The sequence below is a fragment of the Myxocyprinus asiaticus genome, chromosome 8 (assembly GCF_019703515.2).
Source record: "Myxocyprinus asiaticus isolate MX2 ecotype Aquarium Trade chromosome 8, UBuf_Myxa_2, whole genome shotgun sequence".
Classification (NCBI taxonomy): domain Eukaryota; kingdom Metazoa; phylum Chordata; class Actinopteri; order Cypriniformes; family Catostomidae; genus Myxocyprinus; species Myxocyprinus asiaticus.
The window spans coordinates 29,614,067-29,635,563 of record NC_059351.1 but is presented as its reverse complement, the minus strand read 5'-3'; the positions used below and the strand labels follow the sequence as shown (position 1 = coordinate 29,635,563).

General features: G+C 37.5%; 1 protein-coding gene across 3 annotated transcripts; it reads left to right on the top strand.

The window, feature by feature from the left end:
- The first annotated feature begins 9,246 nt into the window (after positions 1-9,246).
- Positions 9,247-18,744, top strand: cenpk (centromere protein K). Of its 3 annotated transcripts, none has more exons than XM_051704653.1 (10): positions 9,247-9,346; positions 9,800-9,936; positions 13,959-14,015; positions 14,165-14,228; positions 14,387-14,433; positions 14,513-14,595; positions 14,717-14,815; positions 16,357-16,492; positions 18,205-18,258; positions 18,447-18,744. In XM_051704653.1, the coding sequence occupies exons 2-10, from the start codon at positions 9,844-9,846 to the stop codon at positions 18,600-18,602; spliced, it is 789 nt and encodes a 262-aa protein (XP_051560613.1). In that variant the 5' UTR covers positions 9,247-9,346; positions 9,800-9,843; the 3' UTR covers positions 18,603-18,744. The 3 variants fall into 3 exon arrangements, with proteins under 3 accessions (XP_051560613.1, XP_051560612.1, XP_051560614.1); XM_051704652.1 differs by having other exon boundaries at positions 9,247-9,353; XM_051704654.1 differs by lacking the exon at positions 18,205-18,258 and having other exon boundaries at positions 9,247-9,353.
- The last annotated feature ends 2,753 nt before the right edge of the window (positions 18,745-21,497 follow it).

Below are 21,497 nucleotides of genomic sequence, written 5' to 3'. Positions count from 1 at the left end.
TTCTCCTTACATAAGGCTATTTGACTTTGAGGAGGCTAATAATGCACAAAACAGAATCATGTGAAAAAGAGCGTGCGAGTTTAAAAAAACAAAAGGTATTGACCGCGCGTGCGTACAATTGCAGGTGCATAATAGATCTACACCTGCTATGAACTGTTGTAGTAAAGTCACTCATTCAATACTGTCATAAGAGGGGAAAGATTAAGAGTAAGGAGAAGAGATATTATTGTGGTTTAATATTAATGGTGGTCACAACATTGCCCACGTAGCCTACTTATTACATTGATTATACGGGGCTAAAAGGCACACCTTAAGGTGCTTGGGTCACAAGATCGAAAGATGCAGCAACATAATTTGTATGAAAATAAATAACAACAGAAGGCTTTTTAATTACAATTCGTTATAGTGTTATATTTAGTGCAAAATTTGTCAACTAATGCAAATAATTTTGAGACAGCAAAATGCTTTTTTGAGTAACAAATTAAGATAATGCTAATAACTGCTTCAGAAAAGGATGCCCACTGTCCTGTTAATTTTAATCACATTTGGCATTTCATAACATTTCAAATATTCTATAAACAAATTAATCTCCATTCTGATTGGATCAGTTAATGTGTTCCCACTCTGAATATTCTATATAATAAATCCATTCACCCCACTTTATGGGGTTATTTAGTCCCTGCAACAGAGGGGGCTTTTTACCCCAAATACTCTCCTTTCACATATTGGACAGTTATTAAAAAAAAAAAAAAAAAGTATTTTGTATCAAAGTATATGTGATAATTTCTGGGATATTTATTAGCCACATAAATTTGCAACATTTTAAAAATTATTACAAATTAGATCAAACTGCCTCAAAATCATCCTTTAGACACACACTGACCTCATGGATCAGGAATATTGTGCAGTGTTTAGTGACAAACAGGTGTTTAGGAAATTCCTGTGGTAGTTTTTGTTGCTGTTCATTGTGGGAGAAAATAAAATAAAATGTGCCTTTTATCCCAGGGAGCCTTTTGTGATAAAATGTCCAGTGTTAAATAGCAGCGGGAGACATTCAGCTGTGACATTTTGAACATGTTTGAATAAATCTCAGGAACGAAATAAGCAACACCAACATTTTTGTCACATAAGTACTGCTAAGTACTCATACCAACCAAATTTGAATTCAACCATGTTAATATTTGAAAATACTGTAAATAAAATAGTTTTCTTAAGTTTGTGTAAACGTACTTGGGGTTCGATGTATTCAGGGTTGGGAGGGTTACTTTTGAAATGTATTCCACTACAGATTACAGAATACATGCTGTAAAATGTAATTTGTAACGTATTTCGTTAGATTACTCAAGGTCAGTAACGTATTCTAAACACTTTGGATTACTTCTTCAGCACTGGTAGATTTTTTCACTTGTTTTGACTATAAAAACTCTGCCAGTACAGTAAGACAAAATACACATCTTGTTTGAAGGATTTTTAGATATTTTTACAGGAAAACAATACAAAAATTATTATCAAGAATATGATTTTTGCCCTAATATCAAAGGTCTTACTAGAAAAAAGAAATTATGATTCAACGTGAATTTTCGTGATAAACAAATATGATCGTTTACATGCATGTAAAATGGCTAGAAATAGCATTTTAGCTTAGCATAAAACTGACCATTTCCAGGTTTATTTCTATTTCTTCTGCTCCAAACTTACTTCAAACTTACTTCTCTGTCTGCTCGTATGAATGTAACACATCATAAGAAAGTGTTTCACCGCTGTTCAAATGCACTTTGGATCTCATTATTTATATGTATATATGTTTCCATCTGAAAGGACTAAATATTAAATGAAATAAATGACAATAAAATGCAAAGTAATCTCTTCAGTAATCAAAATACTTTATGAATGTAACTGTATTCTAAATACCAATGATTTAAATTGTAACTGTAGTGGAATACAGTTACTTATATTTTGCATTATAAATACGCATTCCCGTTACATGTATTTTGTTACTCCCCAACACTGGATGTATTTTTCTTTGTTCACATTAATTTCACATGTGTCTATTACACATATGTGTTCTTGTTTCATGAATACAGCGTGTACTTTTTTCGCAATCTACCTTCTAGGGGCACATTGTAACAAGACCATATAACAGCTTAAAATCCCCCTTTAACAACTGTATCTGATCTAATTAAAAAGCCTAGAAGATAAACTAAATTTTCATGTCAATAAAAGCCATTTATTAACTATGTCATATATAATATAGCAATAATTTTGACACTTGACAATAAATACACAACAAAGCCACAGCATTAACCGAAATAACACACAAACACACACTCCCGCACACACACGCATTAAGGGTAATTATGTAAATTACATATCTGACTGCATGGAAATGCATATAGTTTTTTTGTAATTGGGGCACATTGTAACGCAGTGTTACAACGTGCCCCGTCGGCGCAACTGGGATTTAAACCTGCTGGTCACTTCTGCTGGCAAGACGCACCCACACAAGTTTTCTCTCATTTGGTGGGTGTGTCAGAGGTGTTACCCAATCAGCAGCGACGTGTATATAAACCCCGCCGTATTAAAAAGGCAGCGAGCACAAGGGATTCAACTAAAGTCCTTTACAAATGTGTCCACTGCAGCTTTGTGTATGCGACAACTGAAGACATTAGAAGAAATGTTTGCCTTGTCATCCTGAAATGCGAGGCAAATGTTGGATCACCATAATTAGGAACCACAGTTTCCACATACCCCTTCACTCGATTGGAATGTTCTCTGCTATTCTAGACGGCAAGGGCAGTGACTGTAACGTCGAGGTATTTTGAAGTATTAAACACGTATTTAAACCGATTTCATCAGGCTCCGAATATTATTCGAAAAGAACGCAAAGAATGGCCTTCTCAGCTGCCATAGTTGCAACGCTTGCATAACACAACAGGGTGTTCAACACCACCGTTTCCATTTAAATAAACGTTTTGCTTCGTTTTGTCGGGGCTGAACCTGCCCCAGGTGTTTGTCACCAGAGATATCTCCTAGCAACCCAATACATAAACAATTTGCAACACTAGCATTTGTGCTATAGGTGTATGATTATCAAAAGAGAGTATAATTTACCATGTTTTGAACAACTGCTACTCTGCTTACGTTTGTTAAACACGCTTTAATATCATGTAATGTAGGGACTTTGACTCATTTATCGATAGTATTTAATACAAGTGAATGTTTAGCACTTATTTTGTGTATCTTCCTGGGTGTCGATATGATCGTGTGACGTCATGCACCTGCATCGGTGTTTAAAATTTCCGCACGACTTTCCAAGTTGGAATTACGACTTCAAGTGGCGTTCCATTGCACTTTTCCCAGTGGGAAGTTGGAAAATCCGACTTTCTGAGTTGAATGGAATGCAGCATGAGGCATGCCAGTTATGCTAACTAGACAGTGATCAAAACAAGGTTTCATTTGCATTAAATCATGGAGGTCTTATAGTGGATATGCATGTGTCACCCAATCTCATGAACAATCTTACATAATTTAGGAGTTGGCTATTTCCTGTGGTCTCACACGTTGCTGTTTGCATAAACTCGTACTACTTCATCATGTGCTAATTCCCAGATGTCTAATGCGGAAATAAGCGCGAGTTCTGCACTAGGCGTTAAGAACATGCTTATTAATGTTATGCCCTTACCCAAAATCCTTATCTAAACTTAACCAATCAGTAGAGTGTGTAAACATGATAGGAAGCTGTTGTGTGTGACAGAAGCAATAATTGTCCTGTATTAGATGGAAACGATGTCCAGCGACGTCATTGGCTGTAGTGAAATGCGTAGGAATTCAAACGAGTGCAGTCAGGATATAATATGAATTAGCCAAATATAGAAAAGTCGGATGAATCCTTACGATTTCGCCGTGAGAGTGTGGTAGTCTCCCGGATAGGCCTAGATCTGATTCCATGAATGTCCAGTTTGATTTCCTTATTCAAATTTCACAATAGCGAGACAGCACTATCAGACTGTAACATGATCAAAACTGTAGCCTAAAGTAGCCTGTTTTATTTTAGACCCTTTTAAATTTATTTCTTTTTTTATATACCCCTTTTTGTTCCATCGAAAGCTCATTGAATATTCAAAACGATACATAGTTTTTCATGTATTAATGCAGCTTACTATTTTATCCAATTTTGTGCCTCTCTCTCTCTCTTCTTGTGAGCATGATTTCGGAATGGCATACTACCTTACTACTCTTACTATTTCTGCTATACAAAGAAAAAAAATGGTTGAAGTATGGTAGGGACAGCATGATCATACGTGAAGTCGGCATGATGTTTCCTATAGTTTCGGTAACCTAGGATCGGCGACTGTATACCAACGCGCTGACATGCAGCATTCTTATCAGACATGTTTACAGTGGTTTCTATATACTTACCTTTCCACCTGGGGCGACTGGCAGCTTTCCAATTTCACTGTGAGATCAGGCTGTGGTAGGGATGCTATGCCATGCCATCTTTTATGTCTCCAATGAGAGAAAAGTGTGCCGAGCACGAGTTCTGTTCTTCTACTGCCACCTGGTGGAGAATCTGCTGTGCCATCGAGAAGGACCTGGCTGTAGCTTGCAGAATGAGGTGGGGCTACATATGGGGCGGAGCTACACGTGTCGCCCCGCCCATAACAGTCTCATTGGCTCGTTCATCTTTCATAAACGCATGATAGGAGATGTGGTCCTAGTTGCTGGTGTGTTATCATTGTTTGAGAGTTGAGCCAAACCATTTGATTATAGGCCCAGTGCCTACTTGTATGTGACATTCAATCATAAATTCCATGTATTTTATCCTACATTAAAAGTGAGGAACAAATCGGGATTTATAAAGGCTGAAACTGACATGAAAATGTTCTTAAACAAATGCCAACTGAAAAGCATGTATATGTGTTTTTTGTGTTTGGTGCCTGTATGCCTCATGCAATATTCCTTATTTCCCGCTGTTACGGACTATTTATTGACTGGCGTTGGTTTCTGTGCGCATGTCAATTAGAAAGTAATTTTTAGGCCGACGAGATAACGGAGCACACATTTTTGGAGCGAGGAGGAGAGATAATCGTTTACAATCCTTCAAAGAAATTAATATGAATCAATATAGAATACGAGTGAAAGCACCGCAACTATCAAGAATGGCATAACATTTTTCATTAGTTCATCAGCCTCTTGTTTGCTGGCTTATATTATAATGAGTAAATTCCTAAAATGCAGAGTAATCAATAAATCGATCAGATGCAGACGGCGTGCATAAAGCAACCTTGGTCAATGAAAGAATCTATTATTAATCATGCAAAATAATCACTCATTAAGTTTTTTCGAGAATTGCCCATTGCATACAATTACATGCCTTATGAACGAATGATTGAACGAACCACATGGGTTTTTGTATTCTGTTCCCCAATATTAGGTTATTTGAAAATACGTTTAAATTACATCTTTATTACTTTTGTGAGATTTGGAGTGTAATTTAGAGTAGATGGCGCTGTTGGTTTTCATAACCCATATGTTGGGTCATAAATTAAAATGTGTAGGCCTATACAGCAGCAACACTGACACAGTTTTTTTTTCATTTTCACTATATGGTGATATTAAATAATTAACATAGGCTGTTTTATAATTGATTTAATTCATAATTCATTTTTCTAACCATGTGTTATAATGAAGGCTTTGTGAAATTGCATAACTTTTGGATTTGCAGATTTGAATGACAGCAGACACATCAATACAGTTTGTTCATCAGTCCATGCGACTCAGTCCTACTACATTTATTTGAAATGACACGTGAGGTACAACACAAAGTCACTAACGAGTCATAGCATTAAAGTCAAAATTATCTTCCTTTATTATTTCAACACTGACAACGACCACATTAGAGTTGAATCTTCGCCATAGTACGATTAGTAATTTTGCCCTCCTCTTTCAACATGACTGAAACAACAACAGGCTGCTCAGCCAGACTCTTACTACATCTGTTTGCAATGAACCGTGAGGTTCAACACAATTTAATATCACTTACGAGCCACAGCACTATAATAAAAACTAGATAGTAAAGTTTGAAGACAAACTTTATGTTGGCTTGAAAAAGCCTTGTCTGAAAGTTTAAAATAGTTTGAAAAGTTGGAAGTTTGAAGGTCTTACAGTCAGACAGACAGACAGAAGGAACATCATACAGATAGACAGCCAGCTGCAAGAAGTCCTATGCAACCCTACCCCTTGCTTGTTTTTATGAATGGCAAATTGGTTGCTAGAGTAACCCCATTTGGTTGCTGAGCAGTTACCAGGATGATACTTATCAAGGCTCCTTGCCATCCTGAGTGAAATAAGTCAACCTGGAAGTCTCAACATGTTCTGGTGCAGAGATATGTGATTTGTTACTTGGTTGTTAGGGTAACCCCATCTGGTTGATAGGCAGTTACCAGGGTGATACTTAACATGGCTCCTTGCCATCCTGAGTGAAATAAGTCAACCCGGAAGTCTCTATGATGTTCTGGTAAAGAGATATATGATTTGTTACTTGGTTGCTAAGATAAGCCCATGTGGTTGCTAGGTAGTTGCCAGTGTGATACCAAGAAGGCTGCTTGATGTTCTGGGTCACACAAGCCAACAATGAAGTCTCTACGACATTCTGATCCTGAGATACCCATCTAAGCGATTTTAAATGGAAGTCAGTGGGGTTTGGTTGCTAGGGTGTGCTAAATGGTTGCTAGGGCGTGGCTAAGTAGTTTCCATGATGATACTTGAAGATTGATTGTTCACCCAATTCAAACAAGCCAACTCTCATGACTGTAGGACATTCTGATCAGGAGATATCCATCTAAGCCATATTGAATGGCAGTCAATGGGTTTTGGTTTCTAGGGTGCACTAAATGACAGACAGACAGATAGATAGATAGTTAGATATGACAGAGAGAGGGAGGAAAACTGATAAATAGAAACAGATAGAGACAGATAGAAATATTGTATTCATATGGCAATACTGTAAAAACAGTCTTTCAAATAAAGTTTGATTGAACTTGATAGAAATAAAGATTCAATAGAGTGGACCTCAGCATATCAAGAGACAGATAAATAAATAGAGATTTGATAGAAGAGCAGCCTAAAGCATGTTAAAGCCTTCTGTTGATGGCTCAGATTTGAATTTTGACAGTTGGAGTTTGAATAGTCGTGGCTCATCTGAACATTCCATCAATGTAAGTGTGTGGGATTTTTCCGAATTTTGATCGTCCGCTGTGGGAAAACCGTAAGTCCGATCAGTTAGAAAAGATATAGCACACTATTTGGGATTAGTCTTAAGGTCTGTGCCGAGTTTGGTGCATGTAACTTAAAAGCTCTAGGAGGAGTTAGAGTCAGAAATTTTAGTCTCAGAAGAATAATAATAACTAGATTGAAAAGTCTGTGGACAAACTTTAGGTTGGCTTGAGAAAGCCTAGCCTGAAAGTTTGAAGTAGTTGTAAAAACTTGAAATTTGAAGGTTTTAAGTTTGAAGTAGTTATAAGTTTAAGTAATAGTTTTAAAAGTTCAAAGTTTAAAGATTATAAGACCATTCAGTTTATCAGATAGATAGATAGATAGATCATTTGGTTGCTAGGCAGTTACCAAGGTGATAATCAAAAGGCTCCTTGCTACCCTGAGTCCAATGAAAGAAAGCCGGAATCTCTACGATGTTCTGGTGCAGAGATATTTGATATGTTACTTGGTTGCTAGGGTAAGCCCATGTGGTTGCTAAACAGTTACCAGGGTGATACTCATCAAGGCTCCTTGCCATCCTGAGTGAAATAAGTCAACCCGGAAGTCTCTATGATGTTCTGGTGCAGAGATATGTGATTTGTTACTTGGTTGCTAGGGTTACCCCATCTGGTTGCTGAGCAGTTACCAGGATAATACTTATCAAGGCTCCTTGCCATCCTGAGTGAAATAAGTCAACCTGGAAGTCTCTACGATGTTCTGGTGCAGAGATATTTGATTTGTTACTTGGTTGCTAGGGTAAGCCCATGTGGTTGCTAGGCAGTTACCACTGTGAAACCAAGAAGGCTGCTTGCTGTTCTGAGTCATACAAGCCAACAATTAAGTCTCTACGACATTCTGATCCTGAGATACCATCTAAGCGATTTTAAATGGAAGTCAGTGGGGTTTGGTTGCTAGGGTGCTCTAAATGGTTGCTAGGGCGTGGCTAAGTAGTTTCCATGATGATACTTGAAGACTGATTGCTCACCCAATTCAAACAAGCCAACTCTCGTCTGTAGGACATTCTGATCTGAAGATATCACACTCAGCCTTTTTGAATGGAAGTCAAAGGGGTTTGGTTGCTAGGGTGCACTATATGGTTGCTAGGGTGTGGCTAAGTAGTTTCCATGATGATACTTGAAGACTGATTGCTCACCCAATTCAAACAAGCCAACTCTCATGTCTGTAGACATTCTGATCAGGAAATATCCATCTAAGCCTTTTTGAATGGCAGTCAAGGGGTTTTGGTTGGTAGGGTGCACTAAATGGTTGCTAGGTTGTATGCAGTTGCTAGGGTGTTCAAGTGATGGAATGAAAGAGAATAAAAAGAGTGGAGTTTTTGTCAAGCCAACATAATAATAATAATAAGCTTAAAAAGTAGATAAGTTTGTTGGCTTTGTCAAGCCAACATAATAATAATAAGATTAAATAGTAGATCAGTATGTTGGCTTTGTCAAGCCAACATAATAATCGGGCTACACTCATTTAAAACGCATCTCCAATCATGTACACCAATAAAAGATGACTGAGCCAATAAGAGTAAGTTATGGGCGGGGCGACACGATCTTATATACTTTATTTTCTATTCAATTTTTATTTATTTTTTATTCATTTTTATTATTATTATTTTTTTAAATTATTATCTGTCTTGTTGCTGTTTTGTATTGTTTTGCACTGGAAGCTCCTGTCATCAAGACAAATTCCTTTTATGTGTAAGCATACTTGGCAGTAAAGCTGATTCTGATTCATAGGTCTTGTGTTTTTATGTTTGTAAGATAATCTTTTTATTACATCTGCACTTGCATACATGTTAGCCTATATCTGCAAGGTGTCATTTATGAGGTGGCCTAGCCTAAATTTTAAAGGTCTATTCCATTTAATTCATTTAATAAACCAATAGATAAAATAGCGGTAGATTAAATGGAAATCCTATATTTTCAGCATTTGCGTGCAGGCAGCGCAGTTTCAAACCCCTTGAACTTCCACAGCGTATGACGCCAGTTTTACGTCATGACGTTTTTGCTGGCGGTATTTTTGTTTGGCAGGAATGGTGGTTAGCTAACCACGGGTGTAATATTCGCTCAAAATAAATTCTGTACGTGGTGAGTACCAACGTGAATCTGTAAATTCGGTTCACCGAATTTATCGCAATAAAATACTAGGTTTTCTTTTTGCACTTTACTGTAATTACTGACATATGGTCAGTTATTTCAAATTGCTAGTTAGCTACACGGCTAGCGTGTCAAATAAACAAACCGCTGTAGTGCTTTAGAACAACCAGCTCTTGGATTATAATATTTGAGATTCAAACATGGGTCATGAACTTACGTCTGCATTGCAATTCGTTAAATCGTTTTAATCAAACTGATCATTTTCTACGAATAACTTTTTTTATCACTTAATCTGAGTCTGAGCTGATTCGGATAATGTTTGAGGATTTGGTTTAAAATCTAGACTCAAAAGAACAATGTTGTTGATGTAAAAAAAAAAAAAAAAATCATGTCTGCTAACGTTTTTTAGCTTTTTCTTCTTCTGTTTTTCTGTTTAGTTTTACCCCATTTGTATACTCCAACACCATCAAAGCAAATCGAAATGGACCAGGACATCCAGTCTGCTCAGTGTTCAGAGGAGGCAAAAGCATTGTTGTTAGATGATTGTGAGGAACAGTTTGGACTGTTACAGAAGGTAATTTGCCTTATCGGAAAATTTTTTACCATTCTGATGTTTGATCTGTTCATTGTGCAGTTATTCAGCCAAACAGTCAATGCAGAATTTATTTTTTTATTTTCAAAATATTACATTATTATAAATTATTATCATGCATATAATATGCATTCTATTAAAGTCAAATAAAGGATTTTCAGTTTTTTTAATTTTTCTAGTTTGTGCCATAACTAAATTAGCAAATTTTTCCATTTTTCACCTGATAATACATTGGTTGATGCACCTCATTGTGCACATGCTAAACCTTAAATCTAAATATGCTACAATTTAACAGTAAATGCACATTGTTCTTCAGGTGGGCATCTTCCATCTTCCCCCATTGTTTTTAGATCAGTGGTTTGCCTGGTATTCATCTGTTTATATTAATATATTTTGCTCAAGTGATTTTGTGATTTCTTGGATCACAGAATGTAATAATTTAAAGCGTGCTCCACATGGTACTGCTGCTAATTGTAGACCGCCATTTTTGCAGATTGCCATTAGCAATCGCATTTTGTCACAAAAGACGAAATTAAACCTCAAAACCTTCTACTTTTGAAGTTGCGGTCATGCGCTAGTGCAGATCAAGCAAGCTGCAATCTCCTGACAGCTTTTAGTCTACACACGGTCTGGATCGCCTGCTTGGAGCTTCATTGACTGACTGTCTTGCAACATTCAGAGTCAGAGGGGCACAGTTTTGATCCAAGCTGATAGAATGCGTGCTTCAGAGGATTATATAAGTGCTCACAAGAAGAAAACACTGAATTTGCGCAAGTTTTGTGAGATTAATGAATTACATCAGCATGTTTGCAGATGGTATGAGTTTTTATAGAAGTTTTATTGATATTTGTCTTCATTTCATTAGACAAGACAGTTAAAAGTTACAGGGAACTGTTGAGGTGAGAGAGGGAGAATGAAACAGGTGAGCACTTAAAGTAATAGTTCACCCAAAAATGAAAATTCTCACCATTTACTCAACCTCAAACCCAGATGTGTATAACAGACTTTCTTCTGCTGGACACAAAAGAAGATTTTTAGTAGAATATCTTGTCTCTGTTGCTCCTCACAATTAGAGGTCGACCGATAGCCAATTAATCAGCCGATAGTTTTTAAAATGTGTAATTTGAATAAAATCTTTACACTCAGTGTACAATAGTGCTGAACTTTAGTATTACTTTCCATGGAAATACTTTAATACATTTCTTCCACACTGGTATCTTCTTTAAAGCCTTTGCCATCTGAAATGAATGAAAATATTACATGTCAAATGTGTTTGTTGTTCACTAGTAACATAAAACAGTGGTTTTCAAAGCCAAATAGTGACCATATGCTTTATCACTACTGACAATATTCATTATTTTATTGTCAGTTTAAATCTATAAATGATGTACAAGAAAGGAAGAGAGAAAAAAAGACAGAAAAAAATTAACTCTGTCATTGTCTATATTATATATCCATGTGCCTTCACATGAACACATTGTAGTATATAACAATGTGCCCTCTCATGAATATAAAATTTATTTCAGACAGATATATTTTACCATGCTCTTCACCACTACATCATAAAATTAGGAAGTTTAGACAGAAGTTAATTTTGTCAGAACAGAGAAAAAAAAAATTAAACTTTAAACAAACGTTATCGTCAAAAAACTATGAAAACATTTCCTGTGCATTTGCACAAACCGTGAGCACGGTTTGTCTACTGAAGCAAACAAATGACTTGAGCAACTCAGGCAGCATATTCATGAAAGGTTGCCATTAATTATTGAATCTGACTGGATCAAATTGGACGCATCTATATCCCGAAAAAAACAACAACAAAAAACAAAGGATATGCACAAATTCATAAGTGTCTTTTTTATTCAAACAGCATATTAAGAGGAAAGGAAAGCGGTTTCCATCCTTGACTTTGAAACATTGTTCTAACCATTCAAACAGCTAATGTCTATTTGCATGTCCTCTCCACCTTATCAGCATTACAATTCTCCAGTGTAGCGATTAGTTATAAATAATCAAACCACCTTTGGTTGTCTTAAATTACAAATTTATTAATTTTAATGACAATAATAATAATAACGTGCATTGTATACATACCTTGGCTTATCTCTGTCGATGTTTTAAACCCGTGTTTAAAGCGTCCATTTCTATAAATTGCCTAGGCACGTTGCACAACAAACTCCACATGGAGTCAGTGATTGTTTTTATTTAACCTCTAGAGGGTGCCATTATATAGTTGAACCAAAGAGTTCAGACTGTAGAACCCTCCAGCGCTGGCCATGGAGAAATGAAACCAAAAATAACGGAAACTATCAAGAGTTGATTTTTTTCAGATAGCCGATAATTAAACGCAACTATCGGCTACGATTAATCATAAATTCAATATATCGCTCAACCTCTACTCGCAATGCAAGTGAACTATGACCAGAACTCCAAAAAGCATGCAAAGGCAACATAAAAGTAATCCATAAGACTCCCGTGGTTAAATCCATATCTTCTGTAGTGATATGATAGGTGTGGGTTAGAAACAGACCAATAGTTAAGTCCTTTTTTACAATAAATCTCCACGTTTGACCAGCCCCGACCAGTAGGTGGCTGAATGTGAAAGTCACTTCTATACCAGAATGTGGAAGTGAAATTGTAGATTGTCAGTAAAAATGACTCGAATATTGATCTGTTTCTCACCATCTGTTTCTCGCTTGTAATGCAATAGGCCATTTTTTTTTGTTTTGTTTTTTTTTTTCAATTTGGAATGCCCAATTCCCAATATGCTCTAAGTCCTCGTGGTGGCGTAGTGACTCTCCTCAATCTGGGTGGCGGAGGACGAATCTCAGTTGCGTCCGAGACCGTCAATTCGCGGTTAGCTTTTCACGTGGCTTGTTGAGACATAGCGCGTGTGGAGTCTTCACGCTATTCTCCGCGGCATCCACACAACTCACCGCGAGAACCAAACATTATAGCAACCACGAAGAGGTCCCCATGTGACTCTACCCTCCCTAGCAACCGGGCCAATTTGGTTGCTTAGGAGACCTGGCTGGAGTCGCTCAGATTCCTGGATTCGAATTTGCGTCTTTACTCGCTGAGCTGCAATATAGAGCATTTCAAGGAGTATTCATCGGTTTAAGGAAGTGACATCTTAGTTCCATGAACATTTCTTACTATGTATTATACTCATTCAAAACAACAGCTGGAGGTGCTTCATTTATAGTGACTTTAATATGATTAACGTTACTAACAATAACGTGATTGATTATAAAATGTAATTATTAAAATGTGGACCATGTTGTTCGGTGGCTGGATGCTCCCTGGATGCCTGGAAATAATGGAAATTAAAGTGTCTAGATCTCCGGGGAAAAACCCACAAATGGACACATGAACCAATGCAATGAAGTGAGATGGTTAGATACATGCAGTACTAACAACTGTAGCATACATCTCTCTGGAATGCATTTGGCAGACGCTTTTATCCAAATTTATGCCAGCTAATTGTAAGTTTGATGGGTAGAGCTCTAAATGTGACAATAGATCGCTCCCATTATAATGAATGAAGCTGCACAATTCATTTACTGTTACATCTAGTCATTTAGCAGATGCTTTTATTCAAAACGACTTACAAATTAGGAACACAAAAAAAGAAATCCATACCTTGTCCGCAGGTCACGCAGTCAGCTTAATTGAACAGCTTCACTGATTATAATAGAAGTGATCCATTATTCCTGATCTCTCCTCTAAGGAAATAATTGTAAGCATCAAAATTACCATACACTTTCATCGCCTCTCTCACGTTGACACTCTCTGTATCAACAACATGTCTGGATAACTCACTTCAGGTAAACGTTTCATGTTCTTTGAGAAAATGTTAACTCAGAGCCTTATTTAAAGGATCCGAAATGATACCGGAAGTGCTCACAGGCCAGTAGTGTTCTAATTCCTTTGTTATTGTTTACATCCTTGAAATGGTCTTTATCGATCAACCACAAAATATAACCACATATTTTGTCTTTCAGCTTCAAAATGAGATCATTTTAGCAGACACTGAGACAAATGATGATGAGTCAAATGAGGTCTGTCTGTCTTTTGGTATTTTTTTATATTTGAGTTTTGAAATCAACTATGCATTTAAGAACATGGTATTAGTACATAGGATGGAAATGTGTTACTTTTCTGTTGAGGCAATAGAGTTCTCAAATAAGTCAAATTACTTTGTGGGCAGGCTCTGAATCGCCTGAATGCAATTACAGCGGAGCTAGAGCAGTGGCAGGAAATGGATCCAAAATGTAAGCTATTATCTGTGGTGTTGTATAGAATTATGTAATATAAATAATGCATTATCCAGCACCCCTGTAGTCACCACACTTGATATTGTTTTAGTGTGGTCTGCTGTAATTTAAAATATCAAAACAAATACATATTTTTCCAACTGTTTCTTTTCCAGTGCTGCCAACAAATCCTGAAGTCTTATTAGCTGTTGGAAAAGAAGAGGTAAATAGTCTCTTTAATTACACCAACTACGCAATGAGTGTACTGAAATATAGGTGCAGTTACAATTTTTCCCTTACAGTTGCAGACACTCAACAGTCAGCTTAAAATGGTCCTGTCATACTCGCAAGCAAAGCTGGATGCTCTGAAAGAGATTTTGAAAAGGTGTGACAGATATAAGACTACATTCTCTTTAGATTACCTTCATGTTAGTCATTAATAACTCAACACAAAATCCATTTGTGGATAATACATATAAACTAATTACTAAAAAAAAATAATTCAGGGAACAGACATGGCTTGCAGAGAAAAAAGAAGTGTTGAATGCAGTGTCTGAGCGAGTCACCACATTACGACATGAAAACGAGAAGTTATCAGAGCACAGGTAAGTCTGTTTTATGCTTGGATTAAAATGACACCCCTACATGTGCTTAAAGGTGCACTCATCAATTTTTGCTAATGGCTAAACTTGTAAGAATTGTCACTAGTAGAATAGTATTTTTTGAAAAAATGTTTAAATGTACACACTCATGAGATGAATACTCTATTGATATCAACCCTAAGTCCTGTTCACACCACTGGCTGCACAGAGCTACAAAGTGACAAGATCCCATTCATTTTCAATGAGAGCAGAGCGACTTCCAGTGACACAAGCTGCAGTGACAGTTGGCAACAGAGGGCGCCATGGCGAGAGACAATACATTTTTCAGAATTTCAATTTTATGCAAATGACGAGCGACATTCGGGAGCCTGTCTGCTGTGAGTGAAATACTGGAGTCGAGTGCAGGCAAGACAGAAAATGTAAACGTTTTTGAGTGATTTCAAGGTTCTATCATTTATCTCTAACCACATACTGGATATAGCTAATAAAAATTATGCGTTGAAAACTGTCGGCATTCTGACTGAGTTTGATTCATACATTGATAGATTGTTCGTATTGTTCATGATATGCAACGAGCACTGTTGCAGGTAATATAAAAACACACTCCCCCTGCAAAATATTAATTTTTAGAAGCAATAGAACCAATTTCTTGTCAAATTGGAATGATATCTTAGTTTTACCGGCAGTATAATCTGTAATCAGAATTTCCAAGGCTACTATGGCCAGACGTGCAGTCCACCAATAACATTAAAGCGACAGCAGTAGGAACGCCCACCAGCGACACAGATCGTAGAGTCTAGCGACACCAAGCGACAAAGTTTGCGGTGTGAAGGGGGCTTTAAAGTAAAAGCTGCTTTATTCTATGTTGCTGGATGGGCATTTATGAGTGGCGCCATGTTGAGATCATTTGACCAAGCCGAATATTATTTTCTATCTCCGTAATCCGTTTTCATTGGATGCTTATACTCTTGGAATGCATTAATCATGGATGACTGTGAATAGCAACTTTTTAGTTACACTGGTAACTGAGAACTTCTTTTCATGCATTATGCTTCATCTAAACATAAACAGAAATTTTAAAGAGTGCATTATTAAAGGAATAGTTAACCCCAAAATGAAAATTGTCATTCACCTCGATGTTGTTCCAAACCCTTATTTATTTATTTGTGGTTCTCAGTTACTGATGCCATTGTAGAAATGCTCTTTTCGTAGTCATCTTTGATTAATTTATTCTGTGAATGTAAGTGTCCAATTGCAGATGATTATTGAGATAAAGTGAGTAATATTTGGCTGGTCATGTAATTTTAACATGGCAGTGCTCATGAATGTGTGCCCACCACCATGTTGAAAAAGGCAGCTTTTTTTCTAAGACTCCTATGAGTTGTCAGCTCATGTCAGTGTGCTTCACTTGAAAGAGGTACAAACCAAAATTTCCACGTACACACAAAAGTGTAATGCAATAGGCCATATAATTGTCATTGCTGATTGCATGATGGTTATTATATTTTGTAGTCCAATTCTAACCAGTTCTTTTTACATTTCAGTATTTTGCAGGACATGAAAAGAAAAATTAACAATTTAAAAGACTATCACAGCAGCCTTATGGAAACGCTGAGCGACATGTTAGCTGAGCACTTCCCGCTTCCCGATCCTCAAGGAAATGGCACAAAGAAAAAAAGAGTAGGTTCCATATTCACCCTCTTAATCAGATCAGTGAATATCAGAAGAATAAGTTGAATTGATAACCCTGTGAAACATACCGGTACCATATCTATTTGAAGTATAGACCTTATTCACGCTAGCGCCATCTTTGATTTTTAATGGGAATGACAACGAGGCTGTGAGGGGATAGACTTACACATGGAATGTGTCTCTTCAATGGAATGTACTGCAGTTTCAAGTGTTTTTGGATCGTTCCACAGACAAAACATTGATAAAATACACCGATCAACCACAACATTAAAATCACCTGCCTGATATCGTGTAGGTCCCCCTCGTGCTGCCAGAACAGCTCTGACCTGTCGAGGCATGGACTCCACAAGACCTCTGAAGATGTCCTGTGGTATCTGGCACCAAGACGTTAGCAGCAGATCCTTTAAGTCCTGTAAGTTGCGAGGTGGGGCCTCCATGGATCAGACTTGTTGGTCCAGCACATCCCATAGATGCTTAATCGAATTGAGATTGGGGGAATGTGGATTTGAGATTTGAATTCCTCAAACCATTCCTGAACAATTTTGCAGGGTGCATTATCCTGCTGAAAGAGGCCAGTGCCATCAGAGAATACCATTGCCATGAAGGGGTGTACGTGGCCTGCAACAAGCTTTAGGTAGGTGGTACGTGGCCTGCAACAAGCTTTAGGTAGGTGGTACTTGTCAAAGTAACATCCACATGAATACCTGGACCCAAGGTTTCCCAGCAGAACATTGCCCAGAACATCACACTGCCTCCGCCGGCCTGCCTTCTTCCACAGTGCATCCTGCTGCCATCTGTTCCCCAGGTAAACGACGCACACGCATCTGGCCGTCTACATGATCTAAAAGAAAACGTGATTCATCAGACCAGGCCACTTTCTTCCGTTGCTCCATGGTCCAGTTCTACCACTCACGTGCCTATTGTAGGTGCTTTCGGTGGTGGACTGGGGTCAGCATGGGCACTATGACCGGTGTACGACTAAGCAGCCCCATACGCAGCAAGCTGCGTTACACTGTGTGTTCTGACACCTTTCTATCATGGCCAGCATTAAGTTTTTCAGCAATTTGTGCTACAATAGCTCTTCTGTGGGATCGGACCAGTTGGGCTAGCCTTCGCCCACGCATCAATGAGCCTTGGGCACCCATGACCCTGTTGCCGGTTCACCGATTGTCCGTCCTTGGACCACTTTTGGTAGATACTAACCACTGCATACTGGGAACACCCCACAAGACCTGCTGTTTTGGAGATGCTCTGACCCAGTTGTCAGGCCATCACAATTTGGCCCTTGTCGAAGTCGCTCAGATGCTTACGCTTTCCCATTTTTCTTGCTTCAAAAACATGAAATTTAAGAATTGACTGTTCATTTGCTGCCTAATATATCCCACCCCTTGACATCTGCCATTGTAACGAAATAATAAATGTTATTCACTTCACATGTCAGTGGTTTTAATGTTGTGGCTGATCAGTGTACCTGTCCAAGAACATTCAGTATACAAAGAACTCCAGACAACATGAGTTGTAGAAAATCAGATGTGATCTAGGAGCTTTATACAGCTTTATACTATTAGTGCCATTGAAGAGAATGTTCATATCCCTCACAGCCTCGTTGTCATTCCCATTAAAAAAAAAAATCAAAGATGGCGCTAGCCTGAATAACGTCTATGTTTACCACAAACCACTCATTCTGGTGGATTTTGCAGGCTGCTGTGTATGATGCTGATATTAACCTTATTTCACTGAGTGAGATTATTGAGGTACGTTCAGACACTCATCACTATATTATTTATGTTCATGATTACCTGTATTTTTGTTATTACTTGAAGATGAACAAATAAGGAAAATGTAGAGAGATCTAAAGATGAATCTTGATACGAAGTGCCAAATTTATGTACTTAACCTTAATCAATGGCACATTTAATCATACTTATTCGTTTATTTGCAGAAATTGACCAACAAAACATTAGAAACTCCTCATGACCCTTATGTGACTACCGATGACACTTTCTGGCCACCATACATGGAGATGCTCCTTCGTAATGGTATTGCGATAAGACATCCAGATGACTGCAATAAGATTAGGTTGGAATTGTTTGTCTGAATCTAAAGAGCAATTGACTTTGAATCTAATTTAAAAATGAAATGTTAGCATGTTTTGACTACATGGTTAAATGTCAATGTTTCATTTTTTCTTTAAACTGCACAACATAATTTTAAATAAAACTTCTGTACTCTAATCACAATTCTGTGATGTTTGTTGTCTGAGTTATTAGCCATGAACCTCTCATCACTGTGCTAATGTAGCAATTTTGCTGTGTATAGAAAAAACATATTTTTAAATCAGTGATAGTAATTACTCTGAATTGTTATGCATGTCATCTTGACTAACAATGTCACCTAGGGGCATAGATGCAGGGTCATTCAAATGCAATAGTTTTCAGTTACTGATGCCATTGTAGAAACTCGCTGTGCATAGACAGCCATGAATGATTAATTTAAACCATGAGTAAAAGTGTCCAATAACAAGGTGGATACTGAAATTAAGCATGAAGTATTTGGCTGGTCATGTGATCCTAACATGGCAGCCTCCATGAAGTGTCTTATAAGCTTACTGGTATTACTGAGAGTCTTCATTTCATGTGAGTGTTTTATACCCAAGTTCCAAAATTAAAATTCATTTAATTAGATGTAATTTGTTTTAATAAGGAAAAAAGTTCACCTAGTTCTAAATATAATCCATGGTTTATATTTGTTATAATTGCTGTGATGATGCTGCTAAGAGGTTAAACTTCGATGTCAGTCTGCAAAATACATTTTTAAAGAATTTAAACTGGGATCATATACATTTTGGCACCACAGAATGGAACTCAGAGTGTCCACGTTTCTTTAGTTTAAAAAGAAATAGTCTAGTAGTAACAGCAGAAAGTTTGAATATACAGGTGCATCTCAATAAATTAGAATGTCGTGGAAAAGTTCATTTATTTCAGTAATTCAACTCAAACTGTGAAACTCGTGTATTAAATAAATTCAATGCACAAAGACTGAAGTAGTTTAAGTCTTTGGTTCTTTTAATTGTGATGATTTTGGCTCACATTTAACAAAAACCCACCAATTCACTATCTCAAAAAATTAGAATACATCATAAGACCAATAAAAAAAAAACATTTTTAGTGAATTGTTGGCCTTCTGGAAAGTATGTTCATTTACTGTATATGTACTCAATACTTGGTAGGGGCTCCTTTTGCTTTAATTACTGCCTCAATTCGGCGTGGCATGGAGGTGATCAGTTTGTGTCACTGCTGAGGTGGTATGGAAGCCCAGGTTTCTTTGACAGTGGCCTTCAGCTCATCTGCATTTTTTGGTCTCTTGTTTCTCATTTTCCTCTTGACAATACCCCATAGATTCTCTATGGGGTTCAGGTCTGGTGAGTTTGCTGGCCAGTCAAGCACACCAACACCATGGTCATTTAACCAACTTTTGGTGCTTTTGGCAGTGTGGGCAGGTGCCAAATCCTGCTGGAAAATGAAATCAGCATCTTTAAAAAGCTGGTCAGCAGAAGGAAGCATGAAGTGCTCCAAAATTTCTTGGTAAACGGGTGCAGTGACTTTGGTTTTCAAAAAACACAATGGACCAACACCAGCAGATGACATTGCACCCCAAATCATTACAGACTGTGGAAACTTAACACTGGACTTCAAGCAACTTGGGCTATGAACTTCTCCACCCTTCCTCCAGACTCTAGGACCTTGGTTTCCAAATGAAATATAAAACTTGATCTCATCTGAAAAGAGGACTTTGCACCACTGGGCAACAGTCCAGTTCTTCTCCTTAGCCCAGGTAAGATGCCTCTGACGTTGTCTGTGGTTCAGGAGTGGCTTAACAAGAGGAATAAGACAACTGTGGCCAAATTCCTTGACACATCTGTGTGTGGTGGCTCTTGATGCCTTGACCCCAGCCTCAGTCCATTCCTTGTGAAGTTCACCCAAATCGATTTTTCTTGACAATCCTCATAAGGCTGCGGTTCCCTCGGTTGGTTGTGCATCTTTTTCTTCCACACTTTTTCCTTCCACTCAACTTTCTGTTAACATGCTTGGATACAGCACTCTGTGAACAGCCAGCTTCTTTGGCAATGAATGTTTGTGGCTTACCCTCCTTGTTAGGGTGTCAATGATTGTCTTCTGGACAACTGTCAGATCAGCAGTCTTCCCCATGATTGTGTAGCCTAGTGAACCAAACTGAGAGACCATTTTGAAGGCTCAGGAAACCTTTGCAGGTGTTTTTAGTTGATTAGCTGATTGGCATGTCACCATATTCTAATTTTTTGAGATAGTGAATTGGTGGGTTTTTGTTAAATGTGAGCCAAAATCATCACAATTAAAAGAACTAAAGATTTAAACTACTTCAGTCTTTGTGCATTGAATTTATTTAATACACGAGTTTCACAATTTGAGTTGAATTATTGAAATAAATGAACTTTTCCACGACATTCTAATTTATTGAGATGCACCTGTAGTTTTTAATCATTCTATTGTCAGTCCCTTTTCAGTAAAGTCAATGATATTCTCAAATTTATCAAAATGCTTTTTTTTCGTAAGAATGACGCAAAAGCTTTGCCAAGATGTTTGTCCACTTCATGGTGACTTCAGTTAATATCTTGTAGGCCAACGATATCGAATAGAAAAATAAATTTGATACCACTTGTCAGGAATGGTCTGAAGATTATCTGACTCAGATTGTTTTTGTGTGTGTGTGTGTGTGTGTGTGTGTGTGTGTGTGTGTGTGTGTGTGTGTGTGTGTGTGTGTGTGTGTGTGTGTGTGTGTGTGTGTTTATGACTAAAATAGAAAAGCAAAACATAAATGCACAGAATCAACATTTAACTCCCACTACCATCCTGACCCTCAACAAACACCCCTGTGGTCACATGAGCACATACAAAATAAAATAAAATAAATAAAAAATATAATAATCACATACATTTACTACCCCTCTTTCTCC